We start from the raw sequence: 22,800 nt of genomic DNA on the forward strand, positions 1-22,800 counted from the left end.
TCTTTAACAGAAGTTTCTGAAGAACTCTGCACAATCTCTGTGCAAGTTACTGTGTCAAGTTCTAGTCAACAGTCTTATTGACCATGCGAAATGCAAGGGGCCGTACTCCGTTTCCCATCCCCACAGGAAAACATGGTCCGATTGGCTGGTACGGAGATGAGGAAGGGGCCCATTCAGGTGTGACAAGACGTGCGAGTGCAGTGACAGCACACATTGTTAATGTTCTTATCATTGCCCTCTGTCTGCAACACCCTCTTTTCCAAGATTACACAAGCAGGTACGGTGCATTATTGCTGTACAGTGCTTCATTTGTGAATATATTTTCTAAATATACCTAGTTGTGCAATTAAGCTTTGTTTGCAAACAGGCAAAACAATTTCAGAATAAGTTTTTACAGCCATAGTTCCTGTGAGATATTGACACGTCCACTTTCATATGTTGCATAAGCTGCAATAACCTCGCACCCAAGACTGGTCCAATGACTAGTCCTGAACGCAGTCAGACAAGTCATTTTATCCTGGTTGGAGGATGTGTTGTAGATAGACACATTTTGTTGCAAATTGAACGAAATCTGAATCTGCTGTTTCAGTCAATCAGACTATGCTCCTTGGGGATTGTGTCCGTGGAGATGAAAAATTGGAAAATTTGGAAGGCGCTTAAGCTTTGCCTTTAAGAGTGGAACGCAATAGCATTCAAAGATCCTCGACTGCTTCTCACGCCTCCTGGCAACCGCAGCGTAGGTAACTGTAATGTTTACCAGGAAACACTCGCGGCAAACACTATGCTCAAAGGTGGGCTTTCTGGTCGAAATGTAGCCTCTCGCAGGGACCGCAATGCGGCGGAGGCGAGCGCCATCTAGAAGTATTTCAAAGAAGGGGGCGCGCTGCTCCGTGGACTCCGAGATATTTAGGTGCCGGCATGCGCAAATGGCAGATGCTGTCTCTGGTTTGTGCATTGCAGAAATGCTGGAAAAGAGGTTCGAGTTTTCACGTAACAGAATTATGTTTTCTCATATGTTCAAATTACAGTTCGAGAGCCATCATATTGGTAGGTTGTGTGTAAGTCGTAGTTTACTATTTTTCCACATATGTTAGCTTGAGAAATTCAGTTCAGTGAATTCCTTGCGTCACATGAACGGCCTGGGTATGTGTGGTTCGAAAGTGTTCTTGCTGGTGCGACGCCAGTTGCTGATGTGGGACGCTAGATTTTCTGTGACACGGGCTCCTTAACGCTATCGCTTTAAAATGGCCTCAGTGTCCCTCAGCTACTATGATTAATAGTGGTCAAACAAGAGACATTTCTGAGCACAATTTTTCTCCACCATGTGTCCGTGGAGATGAAAAATCGGAAACACTTCCCCATTGCCTAGGCAACCCACAGGCTGTGGAGCAGAACGTACTGCGAAAAATTCGGACAGAAGCCATCTCCAGGTGATTGTCAGCATTAATGTGACACACCATATTGCCACCGTCGAACATGTTATGTACGAGCGTGCACTGCAGCCGGGCACCTCTGGCACTTCCCATTTGGACATGCTTGCACCATCTAGCGGTGCTGCCACAAAGTACATGCATGATTTTATATTTTTTCCTGATTCAAGGGGTAAAAGTGGGTTGCATTTTGAAAGAGTAAAACTGGAGAGAAATCTTTTTCTTGTCTGGCAAGTTGGAGGATCTTGTTATTTGTCAGTCCAAAGCTCAGAATTCATAACTTCTACAAACAATTAGCACAAGCACTAGTCTCTCTTTAGACATAAACATTATGTTTAAGTAAGCGAAATCACTCACAGGAACGTGTAATGGCAAAATGAGCTGCTAGCAAATCATGTGACGAACTCATCTCAACAAATCTTCGTTGGCAGGCATTATGAATACAATTAAAAGAAACTGCATTACGAAAAGCAACAAATACAGGCAGACCCGGCAATCCCTTGTTCCTTTTGTTCTGATTATTTTTGAACAAAGTAAGAAAGTGCAAAAAGTAGCTCGCAGGTGGTGTGGTGCTTTCCATTACTAGTATTACAAGACCTTATCGCTACCATGTGCATCGTAACAATCTTGTGCCCATCCTAGCGGACCTTTCGGGCCTTTAGTCCTTGTCTGTTGTTCTGTTTTGCTGGTTTCCAGTATACTTTCTTGTAACAAAATTAATTGTAATGGCATCATTACCCTGGATCACATGCTTTGGCAGTGTCCTGTGACTTTCACAGACTGTGACAAGGAGAGAGACTGGTGGCAGCGAGTCCTACACAGTGGAGGTCTTTTCGATCAAGTACAGGCCGTCCAGAAGGCCCATGATACGGCGGTAAGGTTAAACCTTACTGTCCCGACGTGGGAGCCGCCTGCGTCAACCTAAGGGTTGATCTTCAGGACATTAACCCTTTCGCTGTCGGACGTTTCTGGCCGCGACGCACCCGCAGTGTCGGCTTGGTTTCAGGGAACGAGCATAACAGGGAATGAACATAGCAATTTATTTTTGATTATGATTGGTATACAAATAACATAGTCAATGCAATATGCACATTTCAGTGTTCTGCAGCTGTTGTTAGTAAACATCATCATCATCATCAGCCTGACTATAAAGTCTGTTCAACATCCGAATCTGACGATGCGGAACCCTCTTCGTCTCAAGCGACTTTGTCCGAGTCAGAATCCGAGCTCGGTTCGTATTCTGAATCGGAATTCAGCCACCGCTCCCATGAGCAGACGAAGGTCCCGCGCGCCGAGCCATCCGAAAGTAACTGCGCGCAGGGAGGATGCGCTTTCACTCGCCCGCGCAACGGAGAGAAATGGCACGTTGCGTGATCAAGAAGACAGAGGGAGATGAAAAAAGGCTAAACAAAGTTCGAAGGGCTTTGCGTTTACTGCTGCAAGTCGGAAGCGAGGGTGCGGCGAGAGAGCGAAAGTAGCAATCGAGTCACCCCTTTTGGAGAGGCAACGGCACGTGCGCCTGAACTTGACGCGCCGTAGCAGGCACACCAACAGAAGAAAAATAAAAACCTTCAAACCAGCGGAGATTACAGAACAACCCTTGAACCCATAACCACACGCGCGCGGCGCATGATCCAGCGAACGCGGAGCCACCGCGCCACTCAGCAAAGAGAAAGTGGGGAGTGGCAGTCGCACCGTACTCTTCAATACATGGGTTAACACAGGTTGGAGCGAATATACGAACTTGTAGAAAGAGTCAACAGATGGCGTGGCCAAACCAGGAGCGCCTGTTTTTGCGCTCAGGCGCGAAATTTTGAACGCACGATAGAGAACGTACCGGTACGTCAGTGACACCGTGGGGGGGAAGCGCGATGACGTACCGGTACGTCAGTGACAGCGAAAGGGTTAAATAAAGTTCATCATACCATAGACAACTCAGCCACTCTTTCTTGAGCGTAACGTGCTTTAGTAAACATCGTCTCGGTGTCAAAGCTACCATTTGCTACGTAGAGCAGCGTCAGGGCTATGTTAATTTGCTTCTCATCACATTACATTACTGCTGTTCGTGTGTATGTAAAAGGCGAGAAATGTGATGCAATACACCACTGTTGTATTCTTGTAAATGCAACTAAAAAAGCAGCAAGCTTTAATTCACTTGCAGCGGACAGGTACTAAAAACATACATATGCCGGTTTTTGCTTAAGCGTTGGGTAAAAAGAAGGCACTTGCAATATTCATATAGTAACGATATTATTACAATGCATCCATGAACACTTGCTTGCAAAAGGTGGGCAGCGGTAATTCGTTTTGCAACACCTGCACTTATTATCCTTTATGAAAGGACAAAGTTTGGAGTCAAATCAGTTTAACCCAATATTGATACATTTTTTGGAGGGTGCAAAAATCAGGAATGTTGAGTTTTACCTGAAAACGAAGGACCCTATATACTGTATAGACTCTTGTAAGGGCTGCGCCCGTGCAAGGGCCGCACCCCCAACTTGGTAGCCCAAATTTGGGAAAAAAATTTCCAGCAAAGCAATGGCCATCGGTGCCCCGATGCCGCGCACACGCATCAGCGAATTTTCATGCACTGCGCACTTCCCTGTGTTACTACTAAATGGCTTCACTACTTCCGCTACTAGATGGCTATCGATGGATCGCCATCTAGTAGCAGCCCTTAGACAGGAATGGTTCGGTCCCATGTAAAGGCCGCATCTTGTCAAAATTGTGGGGAAAGTGCGATCCTTACACGAGTCTATACAGCATATATGGCACAAGTTTGATTCTGCCTAGCACTGAAGACATTTTAAAGGATTCCTTTGTCATTGAAGAGTGGCATATATCCAGTTACCCCAGTTAAAAAAATTATGGGGTTTTACGTGCCAAAACCACTTTCTGATTATAAGGCACGCCGTAGTGGAGGACTCCAGAAATTTCCACCACCTGGGGATCTTTAATGTATACCTATACCTAAGTACACAGGTGTTGTCGCATTTCGCCCCCATCGAAATGTAGCCGCCGTGGCCGAGATTTGATTCCGTAACCTCGTGCTCAGCAGCCCAACACCATAGCCACTGAGCAACCATGCCGGGTACCCCAGTTGGCATCAGAGGTTCATTGAAGAGCAGTGCATACCGAGTGAATCAAGTGGCATAGGTCACAGCACAGATAAAGTGCAGGGAGTATCCCAAGAATGCTAATTGCATTAAAAATCATCTCCATCGCTGCACTTTCTCGCTTGCAACCTGTACTGTTCCTATTAGTATCCCCAACACTTCTGGTCATTCTTGGCTCCCTCGCATGCCGGGAGTTTTGCATCGATACCAATTACGAGGGCTGTCATCCAGGTACCCCTCACCATACACCCTTCTTTATATCTCCACACTTCCCCACACTGTTGACTTGACATTTAAATGTCAGGGGCATGCTAGGCAGTTCAACACTTTCATCGGCTTTAGGCACTGCAAACAGACAAGCTCATACCTACGTAGCATCAAATGGCTAGACGGCATGAAAACAGTTAAAACTTGAAACGCCTGTGCGCCTCTCCTGCCATAAAAAATGTTATATCAGATGCACTGCCCAACGACATGAATTATGGCACGAGACTTCAGTAAATCATCCAATAGTGCACAGAATGGGCTAAACCGCCAATGAAAGCGCACAGATGTGCTTCCATTGCAGGCCTCCCAACGTAAACATGACCCTGCAGCTCTGGTAAGTGGGTAGGAATCTCACTTGCGGACACTACTCAAGACTAAAGGAGAGTATGTTGGTAGGGAAGCTTGCTTCCTGGAAACATGACGAGACACTTCTATTTCTTATGCCTCCTCTAATAAAGAAACTAATTACACTCTTAGGTAAAACACTCCTTAGACAATGCTTAAAGAATCTCCAATGTACAACTAAAACTTGCAATGGGGCTTGGTGTGGAACCTTTTAAAAAGTACCATTGTCCATACTATGCGTCAGCATTGCTGCACTTCCGCTTTGCCAGCGACAACAAACGCAGCAGTCTTGCCAATCCTGTCGAGATCATTTAACTATTGCACTGCATTTGCCTAAAGCCATGCTACTGTTCACCCTCTTCATTACTCATATCTGCACACTTAATTGCCGCCACTTTTTCGGGTAGGTAGAAAAAGTTTGCTTTTTCCACATGGCTATATTTAGTGCGACATGGAATGGAATAAGTTACCACTGCAATGTCCCCTCGTGGGTAACTTCTCAAATATCCTAATTTCGTAGCAAAATCACATCCATTATCATTCGTTCTAGTGGCTGAAAGCAGATTTTTACCATGTATCACACCCTGCAATAACAAAACAAGCAGCAGACCTTTCTGAGCAACTTTATTGAGGAGCGGTAAAAGCCACTGCTGCAAAGCAGCAGTGGGCAGCCAGCCATATGGAAGCTCAGTCGAAGAGTCCGAAGCCCATGTCGTCATCCTCCTCTTCGGATTCCTCCTTCTTGGCCTCTTCCTTCTTCGAGGCTTCCGGCTTGGCTGCGGCTGCCCCACCTCCTGCGGCTGGAGCTGCTGCTGCAACGAACTTCGACGGGTCCTTGAGGTACTCCTTGGCCTATATGGAAATGCATGATTGCGGTGAGCCTCTTGGCAACAAATACTAACATGCAGTGCCCACGAACTAGTTAGCTACTAACAAAATAATCAGTGCACTGCTTAAGACAAACAGACATGTTAGCTTAACTTCTTGCCTCGACAAAAAAATTCTGAGTGTGCTGACTGCTTTCCCTGTGTTAGCTCATTACACTTTGCAGCCTCTCAATAGAATGGTGTGGCCAGTCCAAGCTATGTGAAACTTCCACTTGGGAAATATGAACTTCATACCATCTTGAATGTTGTCTGCTTGATAGAAAGCACTTTGAGCGAAATGCAATATGTGCATCCAAAGTTGAACCAATGGCTCGTAGTTGACTCACTAAAGGACAACCAACCTTCAGAAGGAAGTTATGAGGACGTCTAAAAGGTTTTGTACAGAAAACCACTTTTTAAATACATATTTGCCTCACAAAAGTGAAGGCATTAGATCGACTAGCTACTACAATGCCCAAGACAGAGCTACAGCCATAGAAAAATTCACATCTGACAGCAGAAACCAACTAGAAATGGTGCTCGCTCCAACACGACACTGACCATTTCTGCCTCCTTGAATGTGATGTCTGTCTCCACAGCAATGGCAATGAGGTTCTTGAGACCATTGACAATGGAGTGTGGAACCGATGCAACAGTCGGGTATCCGATGGACAAGGATACAGCAGCGACATTGCGGACACCTTCAACAAACGCTGATCGCAGGTCCTCTGGTGTGATGTCCAAAATGTCGGGAGAGAAGACAGTGCCAGAATCGTACACCTGTACAGGAAAGTTGGGCATGTTAACACAGACAAAAATATTAAATGTTTATAATACTTGAAATACGACAAGGAACACATAAATATAGGTTTGTCAATGTTGAATAAAACTGCAAATTGTCTCCAGGGCACTTCGAAAGGCGACATTTAAGCTGTATGACATTAGTTTGCAATAGCTTTTAATGTCAGAAGCACGACCTACTGAACTACAGACCTGCACAGATCTCCCTGCTCCTGCACACCTGGTCTAGTTCGCCCCTTTTGTCGCTAGGGACAGAGCATACAAGCAGAGTGCCGCTGGTTATAACTTGTTCGCTGTCGTCTGTTTCTGCGATCTGTTCAGCGCTTGTGCTGCCATTTCGGCAGGCACAAAGCGCTTGTATTGGTGTTAAAATAGCAAATTCACAAATATAAAAAGAAAACAAAAATTTGTGAATGCTCTGCATTTGAATAGTGAAATTAGAGGAGGAGGAGCAGTGCAAGAAAGGTAGGTGGCAGCTGCAATGCAAAACAGCATAAATTTCCCTTTCCTAACTTCCGTAAGAGACTGGAAGAATTGTTTTAGAAGGTTCATAGGATAATCTAGCTTTTTTGAGTTGATTACAAATGCCTTAATGTTGCAGATGACATTAGGATTTACTGCTGTGTGCCGTAGTGAAAGGCAGGTGGTCTGGTAAAAGTATTCACAAGTAGGTCCTGCGCCCGATATGTGCAATAGGTTGATCGAGTCTGTTTCAAGGAAAGGTGAGCCTAGCTCGTCTTTAATGTTGGATGTCTAGCTCAGCAGAAAGCTTGCAAAAGCGATCCCACTAATTTAAAACGTGCTGACTGCAGGCCTTGTGTCACGGAACTCTTTTCAAACTGCAAAGCTAGCTAGCTTTTCTGCGTGGTACGGCGGCAGCAAAACAGTGGTGCAAAAGATATGTACACAGTGAAGCTGTATATGCAATTCTCTTTTTGAACTCTCGACAAATTCACGGGCAACTTTTTAGAGTTAAATGAGTGGTAATCGTTTGTTGTCGAACGTTACGGTGGTTTCTTCTCTACAAACTCTACAAACAATATACGATTTAACGTGAAAGATCTGTATGGTTTGCTACTGCATGAAAAAAGGCAATATGAGCGGCTATTTAACACTATTTTAGAGAGCAGCGGGCTACACGCACCTACATTTTTAAGGTTCGGGCAGTCAACTTTTGGAGCCAAGTGACCGATCAAAGCCTTGTGACACCATTGTCACTGTGTTCGCAAAAATCATCAATTAGGCAAGCAGTTCATCACAACAGCCGCCGTACTGATTACAACACTGCACTAGTGAACCGTAGAGTAGCAGACGAACAGGTTATAAAAGCAACACCAACAGCCAACGGTCGAACGAGAGTGGGCACAAGTGGCTCCCATAGAAGCCGGATATCTGTGCAGGTCTGGAGTTCCAGTAGGTCGTGGTCAGAAGTATGCAGCAATGTATAAATGAACTTGTAGAAGGTTACAATGCATTAGCCTTTGTTCTTACTAGCCTCGCCGTGCTCCACATTACCACTTAGTGCTATTTGGACTGTAAAAACTGTAAAATTATGTAATCAACACCGATGCACATTTTTTCTCAAGCTCCGGCTACAAAAAATAAGGGATGTGGCACTTTTTTCAGCAACAGAGTTGAAATGTGCTTTACTTAGAAGGGATCACAAAGAGACACTGCTTAGTGCAACACACGGTAGACCATTGCAAAGCTGTAACATTCTTCAAGCTTCGAGGCAATGCAAACACTACCTTGAAGTTACCCATGAGTTGCTACCCCTGAAAAGTCGGCTTGTTATACCCAAAACTTCTAACTGTCATCATTCACCCAGTTTTTTGTACCATGAGAAATACAGTCACTAATACACACAATGAGCACAAATGTACAAATTGAGGTGCCTGCCCAGCAGAGAAGCAGTTATGTCCAGTGTACGAGAAAAGTTAAATAAGGCATTGTACCTGATCTACAATTGTGACTTCAATTTCTTACTGTTTAAGCAATAACCACAACAAGGAGCTCTCATAAACTTTCGCATACCAGGAATTTGATATGCACCTGCAATAGTGTCCTGCTCCCAGTTCACAAAAATAATCCCACAATGTGCTACGTAATCAATTTAGCAAAGCGAACGTGTAAATTCAGTTTATGGTTATCGAAGAATCAGTTACTGTGCAATGCTATGCACACACTGTGCAGGTGCATACCTGGAGAATCTTCAGGCCGTACGAGAATGGCGAGATGTTCAACATGTTGAGAAGGGTGGCCTCAGAAGCCCCAACCCTGTCATCCTTCTTGATCAAGTGGATCTCGTTGAGAATTTCAATGGTACCCTTCGAGATCTTGGTAGGGATCTGAAGGGCCTGGAAGAAAGAGGTCTTCTCGGGGCCAAGGCCGGTGTTTTGCGCCGGGATCATGACGTCGAGCGGGGCCAGGGCGCCAGCTCGGGCGGGCGCCTTCACCTTGTTGTCGATTATCTTCTCGCGCACCTCGGTCAGGTCCTCCTTGGTGAAGACGAAGCCAACGTTGCCCTTGATGTGCGGGAGCAGCTTCTCGAGGGCCGGGTTGTTGTCCAGGTGTCCACGGATGGCCTTGCGGATCATGGTGTTCTTGCCCATGAGCAGGACGGCGTGCTTGCGCAGCGAAACACGGATCGTCTGCATCTGCTTTGAGCCGACATTGTCGACGCCCACGATGAAGCACTTGGGGTACTCGTCGAGCAGCTGCACCAGCCGCAGGAAGTAGTTGCTCTTCCAGGTCGTCTTATCCTCCCTGACCATCTTGATAGTGAGCCAAGGATTACTCTTGCGAGTTTAAGGACTGTCAAGAGAAGAAAATAACACGTGGCGATTACATGCTTGCGCGCAGTGCGTAAAGGACGTCTAATAATTTAAATTATGGAGTTTAACATCCCGCAACTACGCAGCTGGTTACGTGGAACTCCGGGTTAATTTTGACCACCTGGGATTCTGTAATGTGCCCCCAAATCTTAGTAGAGCGTTTTGCACCATCCGCGAGCTGCCGACTAGAGGGATGCTTTGATACGGCACACGCGGGAGACACGCACGTTATCCGTGACAAGGCGATGTAGAGAATGCGACGGCATGCCTACAAATTCACATGCGAGTCACTAAAACACAACGCAGGTGATCAAATATGCTGTACAACCACGCAGCTTGGCCACATGCGTCCGAGTATAAATGATCTTAAAACTGTAATTCGCAACAAAACTGAGACACACGTAAACTTTGTCCGAGGACCACTTCTTTTAAATAAAGAATGGTAACAGCGACACTCCACTCGTAGATTATCATTCGCAAGCCCGGCACGCAGCCTGTATTGGCCGCAAGTTTACACCGCGAACAAAAGTTCTATAAAGTTCCACGCTCATTCTGGATTGTTCAGAAAGAAATCACAAACAGTTCGCGTGTCTGCAGTTTCAATATTCACTAAAAGCAATGAATATAACACTCGATTAACTTCGATTTTCAGGAGCGAAATTTCATACCGTAACAAGACGACAACTCTTCGTATGAAAGGAAGTTGCGAAGCGGAAGCAGCCGAAAGCTTCTCATCCGACTTCGACTTCATTTCGAACTTGGATTCAAGTTAGAATTCACGGAATCTTTATTTTCGGTTTCGTTCACAGCGCTACTCGTGCGGAATGAAAGTACGTCATTTAATAAGCTGTTGTCTTAGATTATCGAATCTCGGCCATTTTAATATTAAAAAAATGTTTCTCTTGATCTTTTTGAAATTATTAGTAGTATAGGTCCTAAAATTGTATAGCCGTTTCAGCTAATTAAATTGTATGCGCGTCTTGCAGTACACTCTTAAGCAAAATTACACCCTTTTGCCACACAACGATAATCGTCATCCGTCTTGTTCGCATTTGCTTTCTTTAACGCGGCGAGCCCGGTACTTTCCAGTAACGAACGGTATGCGCGTTATCAGTATGGCATAGCATTACCGACAGGAAAGTAGCGGGCGCGGCGTTTTCAAAAATGGAAACGCAAGCAAGACAGATGACGATTATCGTTGTGCGGCATAGATACACTCCAAAGGGTGTAACGTTGCATATACTCTTAAAACAGTTGCACCCTTTGGGGTGTATATTTGTCCCACAACAATAATCGTCATCTGCCTTGCTTGCGTTTCCTTTCATGAAACTCGGCGCTCGCTACTTTCCTGTCGAGAATGCTGCGTCACACTGATAACGCGCATGCCGTTCGTGACTGGGAAGTACCGGGCTCGCAGCGTTAAAGAAAGGAAACGCGGGCGAGACAGATGACGATTATTGTTGTGGGACAAGATACACCCCAAAGGGTGTAAATTTTTCTAAGAGTGTACACTCTAAAACAGTTTGCACCCTTTGGGGTGTATATTTGTCCCACAACGATAATCGTCATCTGCCTTGCTTGCGTTTCCTTTCTTGAAAACACGGCGCTCGCTACTTTCCTGCCGAGAATGCTGCGTCACACTGATAACGCGCATGCCGTTCGTGACTGGGAAGTACCGGGCTCGCAGCGTTAAAGAAAGGAAACGCGGGCAAGACAGATGACGATTATCGTTGTGGTACAAATAAACACCCCAAAGGGTGCAACTGTTTTTAGAGTCTACACTCTTAAAACGGTTGCACCCTTTGGGGAGTATATTTGTCCCACAACAATAATCGTCATCTGCCTTGCTTGTGTTTCCTTTCTTGAAAACTCGGCGCTCGCTGCTTTCCTGTCGAGAAAGCTCTGTCAGTGCTAACACGCAAGCCGTTCATGACTGGAAAGTACCGGGCTCGCATAGTTAAAGAAAGGAAACGCGGGCAAGACAGATGACGATTATCGTTGTGGGACAAGATACGCCCCAAAGGGTGTACATTTTTCTAGGAGTGTAAGATTGTGAGCAATGTTACGCCCTTTGGGGTGTATCTCATACACCCTTAAAGAAAGGAAATGCGGACAAGACAGATGACGATTATCGTTGTGGCAAACGGGTGTAATTTTGCTTAAGAGTGTTGGCAGTGTCCGCGGTTACGTTGGCTGCGCCAGTGCGGCTGCAGGCGCTGTTGTTCTCGCCAACGTGACATGCGCGCGCTACGCCAGACTATATTTTCCCTTGACTAGTCACGTAGTACGCAGTGGCAAGCATGGCGGCGAGGCTCGAGCGAGCGCAGCTCCGACGCTTCTCCTCAGCGGATCACGTGACGTGACGTCACACCTTCACACGTGCGCGCCGGCGACTGAAGGTCAAACGCGCTCCGAGATTGACCTTGGGAGTGGTACCTCGAGGAGTAGAGCTTTCGCTCTAAAACGGCTGTGTGGTTAGGCTCCTCTTCTGCTAGGAGACAGCCTCACCTTCACTCCCTGGTCATTCTTACTGCATGTCCTCCCCAAGAGAGAAAAAAGTTTTACTGTCAAGGTTGAGTGGAGTTTTCTTTCCCAGCGGTGTGGCCTAGCGTACGTGGCGTCTGCTTCGTCGCGACGCTATCAGCCCATTCCGCCAACCGTATCTGGTCTTCCGGGTTGTAAGTTTTCGTCTTCATCTCCCACTCTTCGTGTGAAGGAGCTTACCTAGCGAGTTCTCTTGGGGGAGGGTTCTTTTGGCATCCCCACAAGATGTGATATTGGTCCGCAAGGGGGCAGTTACAATGTTTGCAGTTTGGTGGATATTCACCACCGGCCATTGCAGCTAGTCTTCTTGGACTGAATACAGACCTAGTTGGTACTCTCCTGAGGTTGGTGGCCTGTATTCTTGTCAGTGTCTCGTGCGGGGATGGATATATATCTGCCTCGAGTCGCAGTAATAAATGGTCATTTTATTAAAGGTGTGGATACCTTCATGTAGGTCAACCCCGTCGGGCAAGCTCACCTCCCGGTTACTTGCTACTCGGGTGGCTAGGTGGGCGGCCTCATTACCAGGGTTGCCCGCATGAGTGGGTACCCACACCAACTTCAATTGATCAAGTTCTTTGTTGACAATTCTGAATGCTTGAGGGGAAATGAAACCCGAGGTGCAGTTACGAATGGCTGTTTTTGAGTCGGATATAATAATCTAGTTAAAGATAACACAGTCAATTGTGCGACACAATGCATTTTATACAGACTTGACTCTCTGTCAATATTATATTGCAAGTAATCAGCAAACACCTCAGAGGCACCGACTGTCAGCATCAGTCAGGCCACTGCCATGTGTGGCTGCACCAAAGCTTGAGAGAGGGAGAGAGTTAAGCTGTAATGAGAGAAAGGTGGAGTAGTCAGCCTGAATGGTGGGGCTACCAAAGCTCAGTGTGGGACACTGCTGAAATATTGCGAATTGCTCTTAACTAGTGAAAAACTATCGATTTTGTTGACGGCCGAAAATGTTCGCTTATCTATATCCTTAATGTGTACACATATTCACATATATCTTACTGTAGCATATTCTCTTGGTTTTATACATGCTTTCTGTTAACTTTGAGTACATATATAAATATGTTCTCATTAAACCTTAGTTGACAGGTATCACAATTATTTGTGCAGCCTTGTCTGTAGTGTACTGTTTGCACTGTTAATATGAAAGCGCATTGACTGGCTCATTTAATTATTTTACTCATCAAAAATTACTAAATGTTTAGGGCACTTATTGTGAGAGTACCCTATTCTCTATTACTTTAAACAGATTTCTAACTCTGCAGTTGCCTTACTAAGAGGTGAAAAATACCTTCATGGAAAATGTAAATGTTCAGTCTGCTAATTAAGAAAGTATCAGTAATTAATCATCATCATCAGTAGCCTATTTTTATTTCCACTACAGGACAAAGGCCTCTCCCTGCGGTTTCCAATTACCCCTCCACCTTGTGCCTGCAAATTTCCTAATTTTATTACCCCGCCTAGTTTTCTGCTGTCCTCGACTGTGCTTCCCTTCTCATGGCACCCATTCTGTAACTCTAATGGTCCACCAGTTTTCCACTCTACGCAAATATATGGCCTGCCCAACTCCATTTTTGTCTTTTCATGTAGACTAGAATATCAGCTCCGAGCACAGTCCTCAACTTGTTCTATAATTAATAACTGCAATAACTTGTGTAATTAATAGGGGAGTGCAAATATTAAAAACTTTGAATAACAAACCGGATTTGGTCTTTGAATCAAATAGTCGCTATTCATTAATATGAATAGTTTTTGAATATTTGAGAATCACAAACTGTGCTTGGTCAAAAATAAAACTAGAGCAGAAGTACGATAAATTTCACCCCCATGGCCCCAGTAGGCATAAAACATGAGAAATTACCTAATTACATAGTGCAGCACACTACATCGTACAGGGAATCGGAGCTTTCAGGATAAACTGCGACCATTCCCACTCCTTTAAGAGTTCGAGGAATGTGAACTAGACATTCATTCCTAATGTTACCTTTATGCCTTTAATCAGCAAGCCTTCATAATGTGCAATGTAATGACAGTGATTCACTGGCTTTATTGATACTCGAATGTGAACATTGTTGTTTTATAGTAATGGTGATAACTGTCCATTATTCAAAAAGTATTCTACATTTGATTCGATTCTACTCTTGCAGTAGGACTTGAACAAGATGAATTGCACCGTCTTCTACATGCAATTAAATATAAAGCAGGTCATACACGCACACGAAAAGCACCGTAAAGTAGATACGTGCACATATTCATATTAAATTTGGGAATGCATTATTCAAAGGTGTTGAATATTCATTTCTGCTAGTGTAAATGGGCTAACACTTATTGGAGTCGACAGGGAGGAAGACAGAGGCAAGTGGTGACGGTTCCGAGCGATTCTGCTGCAGGGGAGCCGTGGTTTCTGCAGAGAGGCTCCAGTCACTGAACAAATGTATGAAGCATGGTAGCTAAATTCTGCTCAATATCCAGACAGTCAATGAGGATAGCTGGCCTTTAGGAAGCTTATAAATTTGTTTTCTCAACTTAAGCAAAGCAATTTATTACTGAGACAGCCTGACCAAGTTTGCATTCCTTGACAATGTGATCTGTGGTAGTACATTAAACATTGCTCTTTCAGCAAACAGAACACTCTACATGCATATATAGTGACGAGCTGTTCATTACTGGTGTTGGTGATGGCACAGAAGATACAACCACATTTCAGTTGTTTTTCACTGACAAGCCCCTCAGTTTATCAGATGTTTTTTCAAAAAAAATTTTTTTTTTTTGAAGACAAAGTATTTTATTTAGGCATCAAAAACGGTTGCCTAGGAGGCAGACATAAAGGCAATTAATGCCTGACAGAGTGTCAAGCCCCTTCCGCACTCTCCAAACATGTCACCCAACATCACTGTAATAATTGCTGCATTGCCTGTGGACAAAACTTTCAATTATAAATCAGTGGAAAGCACTGGCGACAATGCATCAAAATGAAAACATTTGAAACAAGAGGATTCTGTATCACGAGAAATGTGCAACTAAGAACGAATGACATTTGTGACATGACGTACATGAAAATCGACCAAAGCAATGAAACAGGGACAATACAAACAAAACTCACAACTGAAACCAACATTTACTGATCACTTATCACACCGAGAGCAAAAAAAAAAAGAAGAAAAAAAGAACATCTCAAAATTTTGTGCCATGAAGGTAACTGCTTATGCTCTTTTTAAATGCTTGCACTGAGACGCTGTCTGTAACAATGGTCATAACTGTTTTGTGTCTATTCAACAGGTCCGGAATCTGGTATGATAATTTTTGTGAACTGTAGTTAGTGTGAATGTTTTCTTTGTTATAGTTATGTTCAAGTGTACATGGCATTACATGTACCAAATTATATATATAAGCCTCCTCCTTTCTATCACATGGGCTCCACACAACCTCTAGATTTCACATTGTTTAGAATTATGAAAATATTTGGTATACTTGGTATTCAATACTGTTTACAAAGGTAATTTTTGTCAAATAATCATATTTAATCTGAAAATTTTTCTATTCAGACACAACTACCAAAAAATGCAAAAGGGCAGGGCACCTTGACTCAGTCTTTGCAAAGCAGATTATTACTGTCATAGTTAACTCTAGTGTCTTGTGCATTCAACATACAAAACAATCACCATGAAGTACGTTAAAGAAAGAAATAGAGTTCTTTATGGTGAAAAGTTACTTTTTTGACCTAAGTTATCACTAAGACAAGTGGCATACCACATTATTGGTCATGAAGCAAGTGATTACACCAGAAGTTACGTGCATGTGCTGATAATTCTTAAGGTTCCTATCCCACTCACAAGCATAATGAACAATATACTGAACAAAATCAACATCGTATCATAGTGGGTTCTGCATTTAAATTGAAATGCTGTATCACTCGCACTTTCCTGGTGTAAGCAAAAGTTTGGCACTGTATAATTTAACACAACATCATAGTTGCACACCAGGCAAGAGAGGAAGGAAAGCAGCACACAAGGTCATCACAAATAGTGGAGACATAAAATAATAGAAGCACAGTAAACATCTTTGCCACACATTTTTAGATACTCTGCAGCACATCACAATTTTTGAAGCATAAACTATCCTATCGACCCCGCCTATTTACAGGTGGACACCACATGTTCCCAAACCTATCAGGCAGTTCTCTATGCTGGCTGTCCCAAGTCCAAGGTTCATCCTCCTTAGTGTATGGGACCAAAGGCACATCATATGGAAGAGGCAAGAACAAAGCATTGTTTCCACTTGACCCGTCGGACACAACAAAGGTGGTCGTCTGCCCGAAATTTGCTGGAAAAAGTAGGACTCCGAGTTCATAAGAACGTATCATCAACTGGCTTCCATTCTTCTCCAAGGCACCCCAAGCAGCCTTCGAAAGATTGGCACTCGTGACCAGCAACCAGGCAATCTGTTTACTGCTGGGTGATAGCCGGGTGTATGTCTTGATGTGGGGGGATGCTGCAGAGCGGCCTAACCGGTCGCTCTTCCACCGGTGAAAGTAAGAGTCCAGCCATCGCTGCTTGTCTGCCGTGACTATGCTGTACGGAATTGAGGCACCGGCAGGGTAGCCTTCAAGGCTGCAGCGAACATCGTCCACCGATGGGAACACAAGCTTCAGAGGCACTGACCGTGCAGTCACCACAGAGCCCTTTGTTGTCGCAAGGCTAGAGAGGAATTCACCTAACAGCCAACTCTCTGCACTAGCACCTAGAGAACCAATGCTAGAGAACTGGGCAACGAGGGGCCAGTGGTTAGACACCAGGTCCTTGCTAGGTCCATGTTGACTGAGCAGGTTGCGGAGTCTCAGGTGACCGAAGCACGACTTCCTTGGCCCCGTGTGTCTTCCCGGCACTGAACTGCAAGATGATCCAGATAAGCACGAGTGGATGGCAGCAGTTATTGATTATACAAAAACATTATTACATAGTGCAGCCAATGACGATGATGTGTAAGACTACAAAGAGGGACAAACAAACCGAATGTAGCTTGAATCGGTTAGCTGAACTGTCTTTCACCAAATCTCATAATCCATCTTCACATCTGTTACAAAGCCTATTAGCTTCTTCTCCCTGTACATTGTTAAGCACAATCAACAAATTGTTACCACTGCAGCCTGAATTAATTCAGCCCACTCTTGCTCACAGTCAACAGTGGCATAGTAAGGTCCATAGTATATGTACAGTCATTTTACAGAGATCTCCAATTAACTCTCACATGAATCAACTAAATTAAGCAACAGCAGTTGAATTTTGCAACATCGCCACTGCATTAAACTGAATGCATTTTCCATCCCATGGTATTAACTACTCTGTTCCTTTATTAGAAGACTGCTTACAATGCCTGGCCTTTTAATGAAGCTAAAACATAATAAACTTGCATATGATTCCTAAACTATCATGCTGACCATTATAAATTTCATGGCACACTCATAACACCACTAGGTAATGATCTGAACACTACTCGCTAAGCTGATACATACACAACATAAGGATGCAACATGCTGCCCACAGCATTATCGCCAAAGGAGATTATCGCAATTCAACAAATGTTGCCAATGTTGCAAAAAAATACAGTGCTGAACAAACCCTGGACAGATACAATCGGCCACTTTCTTACGGAACCATTAAGCGACTTGTGATCACAATGTCAATTGCACCTTCCCTAAATTTTTCAACATTGCAGAATTAGCTCAAGATAATTACCACCAATCATATCTTTAAGTTTTAAGATTCAACTTCTTATAACACTTCGGTATTATCGCATTTCAACTATTGCCACTTTTACAAGTTCACACCGAACTGCATCTATTAAAGGAAAAGTATTCAGTTCGCTTTTCATGACCATTCTTGAGGGCAACTTTTGTAGAAATACCATTTTCTAAAAGGCTTCAACTTCATTGTTTAGGTTTTCATTACCAGCTTGTAAAAAAACAATAAAAATTTTAACTCTCTCATTTCTCTTTTTTACAAAATGGGCTATAGGTAACATACAACCAAATATAAGCAATTAATATATTCCCCTGAGTAACAGTGAACTATGTCTAATTATTGGAATAAATTATGTAGCTTTTACTTTTACTACACAAATAGTTTTGAGCCTTTGATTTGCCTTCACATTCTCTGAAAAATAATTTTGCTGCTTATGACACATGCTCTTGTACAAAACAGGTTAAGAATAATATGGGTGTCCCATGTCGTAGTTTCGATTGTGATCTATTTCTCAGATTCCATTGGCTCCTTTGCGCAAGCTGTGGGAGGGAGCCAATCGTGGTTCAGAATTTCAATCCGGATCGGATTTGATCACGGTCAAAAGTATCCGTGTGACACCGGTGTTACAAACCATCTCGTGTAAATTACCATAGCTATTAAACTTTTGTGTAACAGATGGCTACTGCACGGATGTTCTTGATTTGCCTTTGTGATGTTTTAAAATATATAATGTGTCTAAATAACTATGTTGCACATAACACGCTGTGATGAGTGTTATGCAAATATTTTGTTTTTGGAGTGGAAGATGCCCGTTATCCTTCTGATGTGGAGATGCAAATGGAAGTATTAATAAAAATAAAAAAAGCACATCACAGGTTAAGTTTCACGCTGCATTGATAAGAGCGAAAGCGAAATGCGTAGCTCTGACGCAGTTGGTTTTACCAGGCCAAGTTTCCGCATCTGCAAATACCCAAAATAGCAGGTAGAAATAACAGAACGCACCCGACAAGGTAAACCTTGACTGCCGAGAAATCGTGCGTGCGAATATAGTGACACCACTCGTTTATGTGCATGTCACCGTAGGCCGACAGATAGCTCAGGAGGTCGGCTCTAAACCCAGTTTCAGAGTCGCCGTCCTTGGAGCCCGGCGCAAGGCGAGGACAAAGGGGTCCAACCCAGACAGCCTGCGTTTTCTGAGCCCAGTCGGACGGGACCATGTTGGCAGTGTGTATAATAACTCGCAGCCCGTCTTTGTAAAGCAGCAGCATCATTTTGGTGTGGTGGGTGCCGTATATAATTTCCAGCTTGGCCTGCGCGAACGAGACGTGCTGGAAGACAGCCGCCGACGCCTCCAGCTCCCTTTTCGCCTCTCGCTGTTCGCCGTGCACCACGAGCAGAGGAAGGTTTCGGAACTCGGCCGGGTACTGCTCAACGAGCCACGGAATATCGAAACAGTAATTGAACTGCGCAGAGCGCACTAGGCGGCCCATGTCGGGCGACAGCAGGTCCCGTACGGACCGTGCGATCTGTGCCGCATTGTAGCGGGCTGGAATTCCAGCGACACTCGTGTAGTAGAGCCTCAGCAACGCGTCGTTGTAGCATGACGGCTTCTGCTTTTCAGCGACGTCGTGGCGATACGCCCGTATGTGCTCCGGGTTCTTGCGATAGCAGCCGGGCCCGTATTTACACACCGGCCGATCGTCCGAAGCGGCCTCTGCCGCTTCTACTGCCTTGGTCTCTTGTACAACTTTACTGTCTCCTCCGACTGTTCTTCTAACAGCTTTCGCTGTTTCTTTCCTGTCAGCTGCGAGTTTTTCCGTACCGGAGGATGTGCCGGGCTTGCGCTGAGTAACTGACACGGGCATTTTAGAGACTGCCTTCGAGATGGCAGTGGGCATACTTGGAGCATCTTCGCAGTCGGTATCGCTGCTGGAGTCCGATATCTCGTGTATCTTGACTGGCCGTTCGCTGACCTTTATTTGTTTTCGCGGAACGTCGTGGTCAGTCTCACGGCTATTTTGTCTGCGCTTCGTTGAAAGAAAGGAATCCAACTCATCCGAGTCGATCGTGGCATCGGAATCACTCATGCTGCCAGCACTCGGGAAATTTCAGGCAAGCAGCTCTTCTCTCACGAAAGTTAATCCACGGTTAAGGTCTTGGTGGAATATGTATTGTACATACATGGCACAAAGCATAATCAAGCACGACAACAAAACCACAATTTACGCAGCCACAGGAACTACATCACCACTACACCGTGATCTCCACATGCATTTCCTTCCTCCATGGCCACACGCACATGTAACCATCGGCTGCTACTACATTGCGGCTACCGCACGTTCACGGAGCACAAAACGGGTACAAAGAAACCGAAACTCCGAAATACAATGTCATTTTCTGGGAAAATACAACAAAGCGCCTAGAAAACTATAATTTGACCAAGCACGAGAGGTAGCATCATATTCACACACAACTTGCGTGTCCTGCGCGTGCAGTATGGCAAAAAAAAATTAATAAGAAAGTCCAGGCACGCGCACACTCCGGGCACGCGAAAATCATCCAGCGCCAGGTGACGACACCGTCGCGTGGTCTGCTCTTGCTCCCATTGCGATTCCCAGAAACCTTCCTCTGTATCCGTGACGCAACTTTTCTCTCTGCGTCACTGATCTGCGAGTGACGTCTCGTAAGCGCGAAAGCGGCGCAATCGCACAATCACACTGACACTACTGGCGTTGTCCCAGCACAGCCGCACTGTAGACTTCAGCTGTAATCATAGTACGATCAGCAGCGCGCGACGCACTACATGGTGAGTACTTGTTCATAGGCATTTTACTCACGACCTTTATGTCACGACTTACCTTTCGTCTGCTACAACTGAGTTGCGATGTCCAATGACGCTCAAGCAGCGCGCTCGCACTGTCGTCTTTGTTTTCGCAGTGTTAGCAGTCACCGCATACTCAGTGTAACGCCTGTGTTTGGCGTTTCACGCAAGGTTTGATGGTCATAACTGAATTTTCTTTTGTAATGTCGACTTCGTACTGTTAAACAAGTTGTAATTTTTCTACAAATGCACATTTCCCCATGAGTTGGTGTTTACATTTCTATAAGAATTGTCACCATGCTGGAATAGTATTAATTTTTTTTGTTCAAGTATATTCCATGAATAAACAGAAAAAAAAAGGTGGTTACAGATTAGTTTTCAGCTCTTTGTCAAATCGACGTCAAAAGCGAATCAGCTGATTGAGAAGGTGATTCTCGTGCGGGTATAAACAAAGTGCACGCTGGTGAACGAACCGCTATGGATGACTGTTAAGTAAAACGTCAGCCTCACCTGAAACTAAAAAGGTGCCATTTGTAATGAAGTTTTAAGCGCGCATATTCATCCACCGTGAGCAACTCGGAAAGTCACATGCCGAGGTTCGCGCTCTGCTCTGGTCACGTGATCAGTCAGGTTTCTGACCTCACACCGAAGTCTCGAACAAAACGTGAATCAGCGCGAACGGCCCGAACGGTTCGCGAGCTCCCAGGAATTCTGGGAGAGCTGTGCTGGCTGCGTGCACAACGCAGTCTGGAACAAAGCGTCGTGCAGGGTGAGTGCGATTCCTCCGCAGGGGCGAGATGGTATTTTGTGTCTCTAGGTTTCGTTTGTTGTTTTTGTATCGAGTTCTTAAGCAGTTAAAGACCGCAAGTATACGCGTTTCAAGGGGCAAAAGACCATCGTAGCAAGCGTTTCGTTATTACACCTAGCTTTTGCACCGATGCGAGTGGTAGTTGATCTTGTCGGTTGCTCAGGCCTCGTTGTTCGCTGCAGTTAGTCCTAGCCACAGCCATATTGGCCACCCGGACTTCACGTCAGGGTCGCCGGTTTTTATTTTTTCTGTTCATCGAATAAACGACCTTCGAATTCCTTTTGTAATTTCTTTTCTTACAGAAATTTGCTTTGTTTGAGATTGCTCGGTTTGATTCAATATGTTATCTTCGGCGTAGGTGTATCGGCGCAGTTGAACAACCGCTATTTTTTCACCGCTACCGATCTTTTCTGCACGCTGGTTAGGCCTCATTCGAAATTTCGGAGTGAGACTCGTTGAAAACTGCACAGTGGTTTTCGACACAATCCTAAGGGATCCGGTGCAAGTGTTGCGTTTCGGAAGCAGGGACGCTAACCTTGTTCAGTTTATTTAGCGACCTCCTCTTTGTTCCCGAGTCGTCCGGCATGAGCAATTCACTTATTTCCTTTCGCTTTGAAGTTCGTGCAGAGCGGCGGGATGTCCAGTGAGCTGGCAATGGAATCTGCATTTCCGGGCTAGCGGGTGAGAGGGAGGGGTAGCCCGTGCGACCCCCCTCCCTCCTCTCCAATCTTTTGGACTTTGCTCCAAGGCACTGACGCACTCGCGTTCAAGGGAGGGCACGCAGGGGGGTCACGTTCAAGTCGTGTTCGTGGGGCCACGTAGGGGAGGGGGTTAGGGTAGCACACGCCGCGAACCGTTTCCTGTTCGTCGTCGCAACTCGTTCTCTGCCTCCTCGAGAGTGGAGCGAGTCCCGTTCTTCACACTTTTCTTACTTTTTGTTTAGTTCGTTTTTTTCCCTTGCTTTTCCGACAAAGACTGCGGTGAGAAAATTAAAGCGCATGTCCCATTTGCTACGTAGGCGGAGGAGACGCCATTCATTCTCGCGACCACTGTTGGGAGGGGGGTGTACAGCAGTGAAGCTAACCTGATTTTTGTTGCGCTCGCACCTTTCTCTTCCTCTTGCCTCTCTTAATCGTGCACGAATTCACTGCGGCCGCACCGTGCAAAGCACGACAACGGGCCGTCGTTCACCGCAGCTTGCTTAGCCAC

The 22,800-nt window shown here is 45.0% G+C and overlaps 3 protein-coding genes across 4 annotated transcripts in view; 1 reads left to right on the plus strand and 2 right to left on the minus strand.

The window, feature by feature from the left end:
- Window positions 1-5,765: 5,765 nt before the first annotated feature.
- Window positions 5,766-10,410, minus strand: RpLP0 (ribosomal protein LP0). Its single transcript, XM_050183081.2, has 4 exons — window positions 10,328-10,410; window positions 9,027-9,639; window positions 6,586-6,804; window positions 5,766-6,010 (listed from the first exon to the last, which is right to left on the minus strand). The coding sequence occupies exons 2-4, from the start codon at window positions 9,597-9,599 to the stop codon at window positions 5,846-5,848; spliced, it is 957 nt and encodes a 318-aa protein (XP_050039038.1). The 5' UTR covers window positions 9,600-9,639; window positions 10,328-10,410; the 3' UTR covers window positions 5,766-5,845.
- Window positions 10,411-14,954: 4,544 nt separating this feature from the next.
- gkt (tyrosyl-DNA phosphodiesterase glaikit) lies at window positions 14,955-20,654 on the minus strand. Its single transcript, XM_050183074.3, has 2 exons — window positions 18,965-20,654; window positions 14,955-17,110 (listed from the first exon to the last, which is right to left on the minus strand). The coding sequence occupies exons 1-2, from the start codon at window positions 20,047-20,049 to the stop codon at window positions 16,342-16,344; spliced, it is 1,854 nt and encodes a 617-aa protein (XP_050039031.1). The 5' UTR covers window positions 20,050-20,654; the 3' UTR covers window positions 14,955-16,341.
- A 93-nt stretch (window positions 20,655-20,747) lies between these two features.
- NAT1 (N-acetyltransferase 1) overlaps window positions 20,748-22,800 on the plus strand; it is a 44,879-nt gene continuing 42,826 nt past the window's right edge. The window contains exon 1 of one of the 2 annotated variants that reach the window (XM_050183064.2): window positions 20,748-20,768. In XM_050183064.2, the coding sequence (XP_050039021.1) occupies window positions 20,766-20,768 (3 nt within the window). In that variant the 5' untranslated portion in view covers window positions 20,748-20,765. Of the gene's footprint in view, window positions 20,769-21,448; window positions 21,553-22,800 lie in introns of those variants that run through there. The other variant, XM_050183065.3, reaches the window with a different exon arrangement.

The sequence above is a fragment of the Dermacentor andersoni genome, chromosome 4 (assembly GCF_023375885.2).
Source record: "Dermacentor andersoni chromosome 4, qqDerAnde1_hic_scaffold, whole genome shotgun sequence".
Taxonomy (NCBI): Eukaryota; Metazoa; Arthropoda; class Arachnida; order Ixodida; family Ixodidae; genus Dermacentor; species Dermacentor andersoni.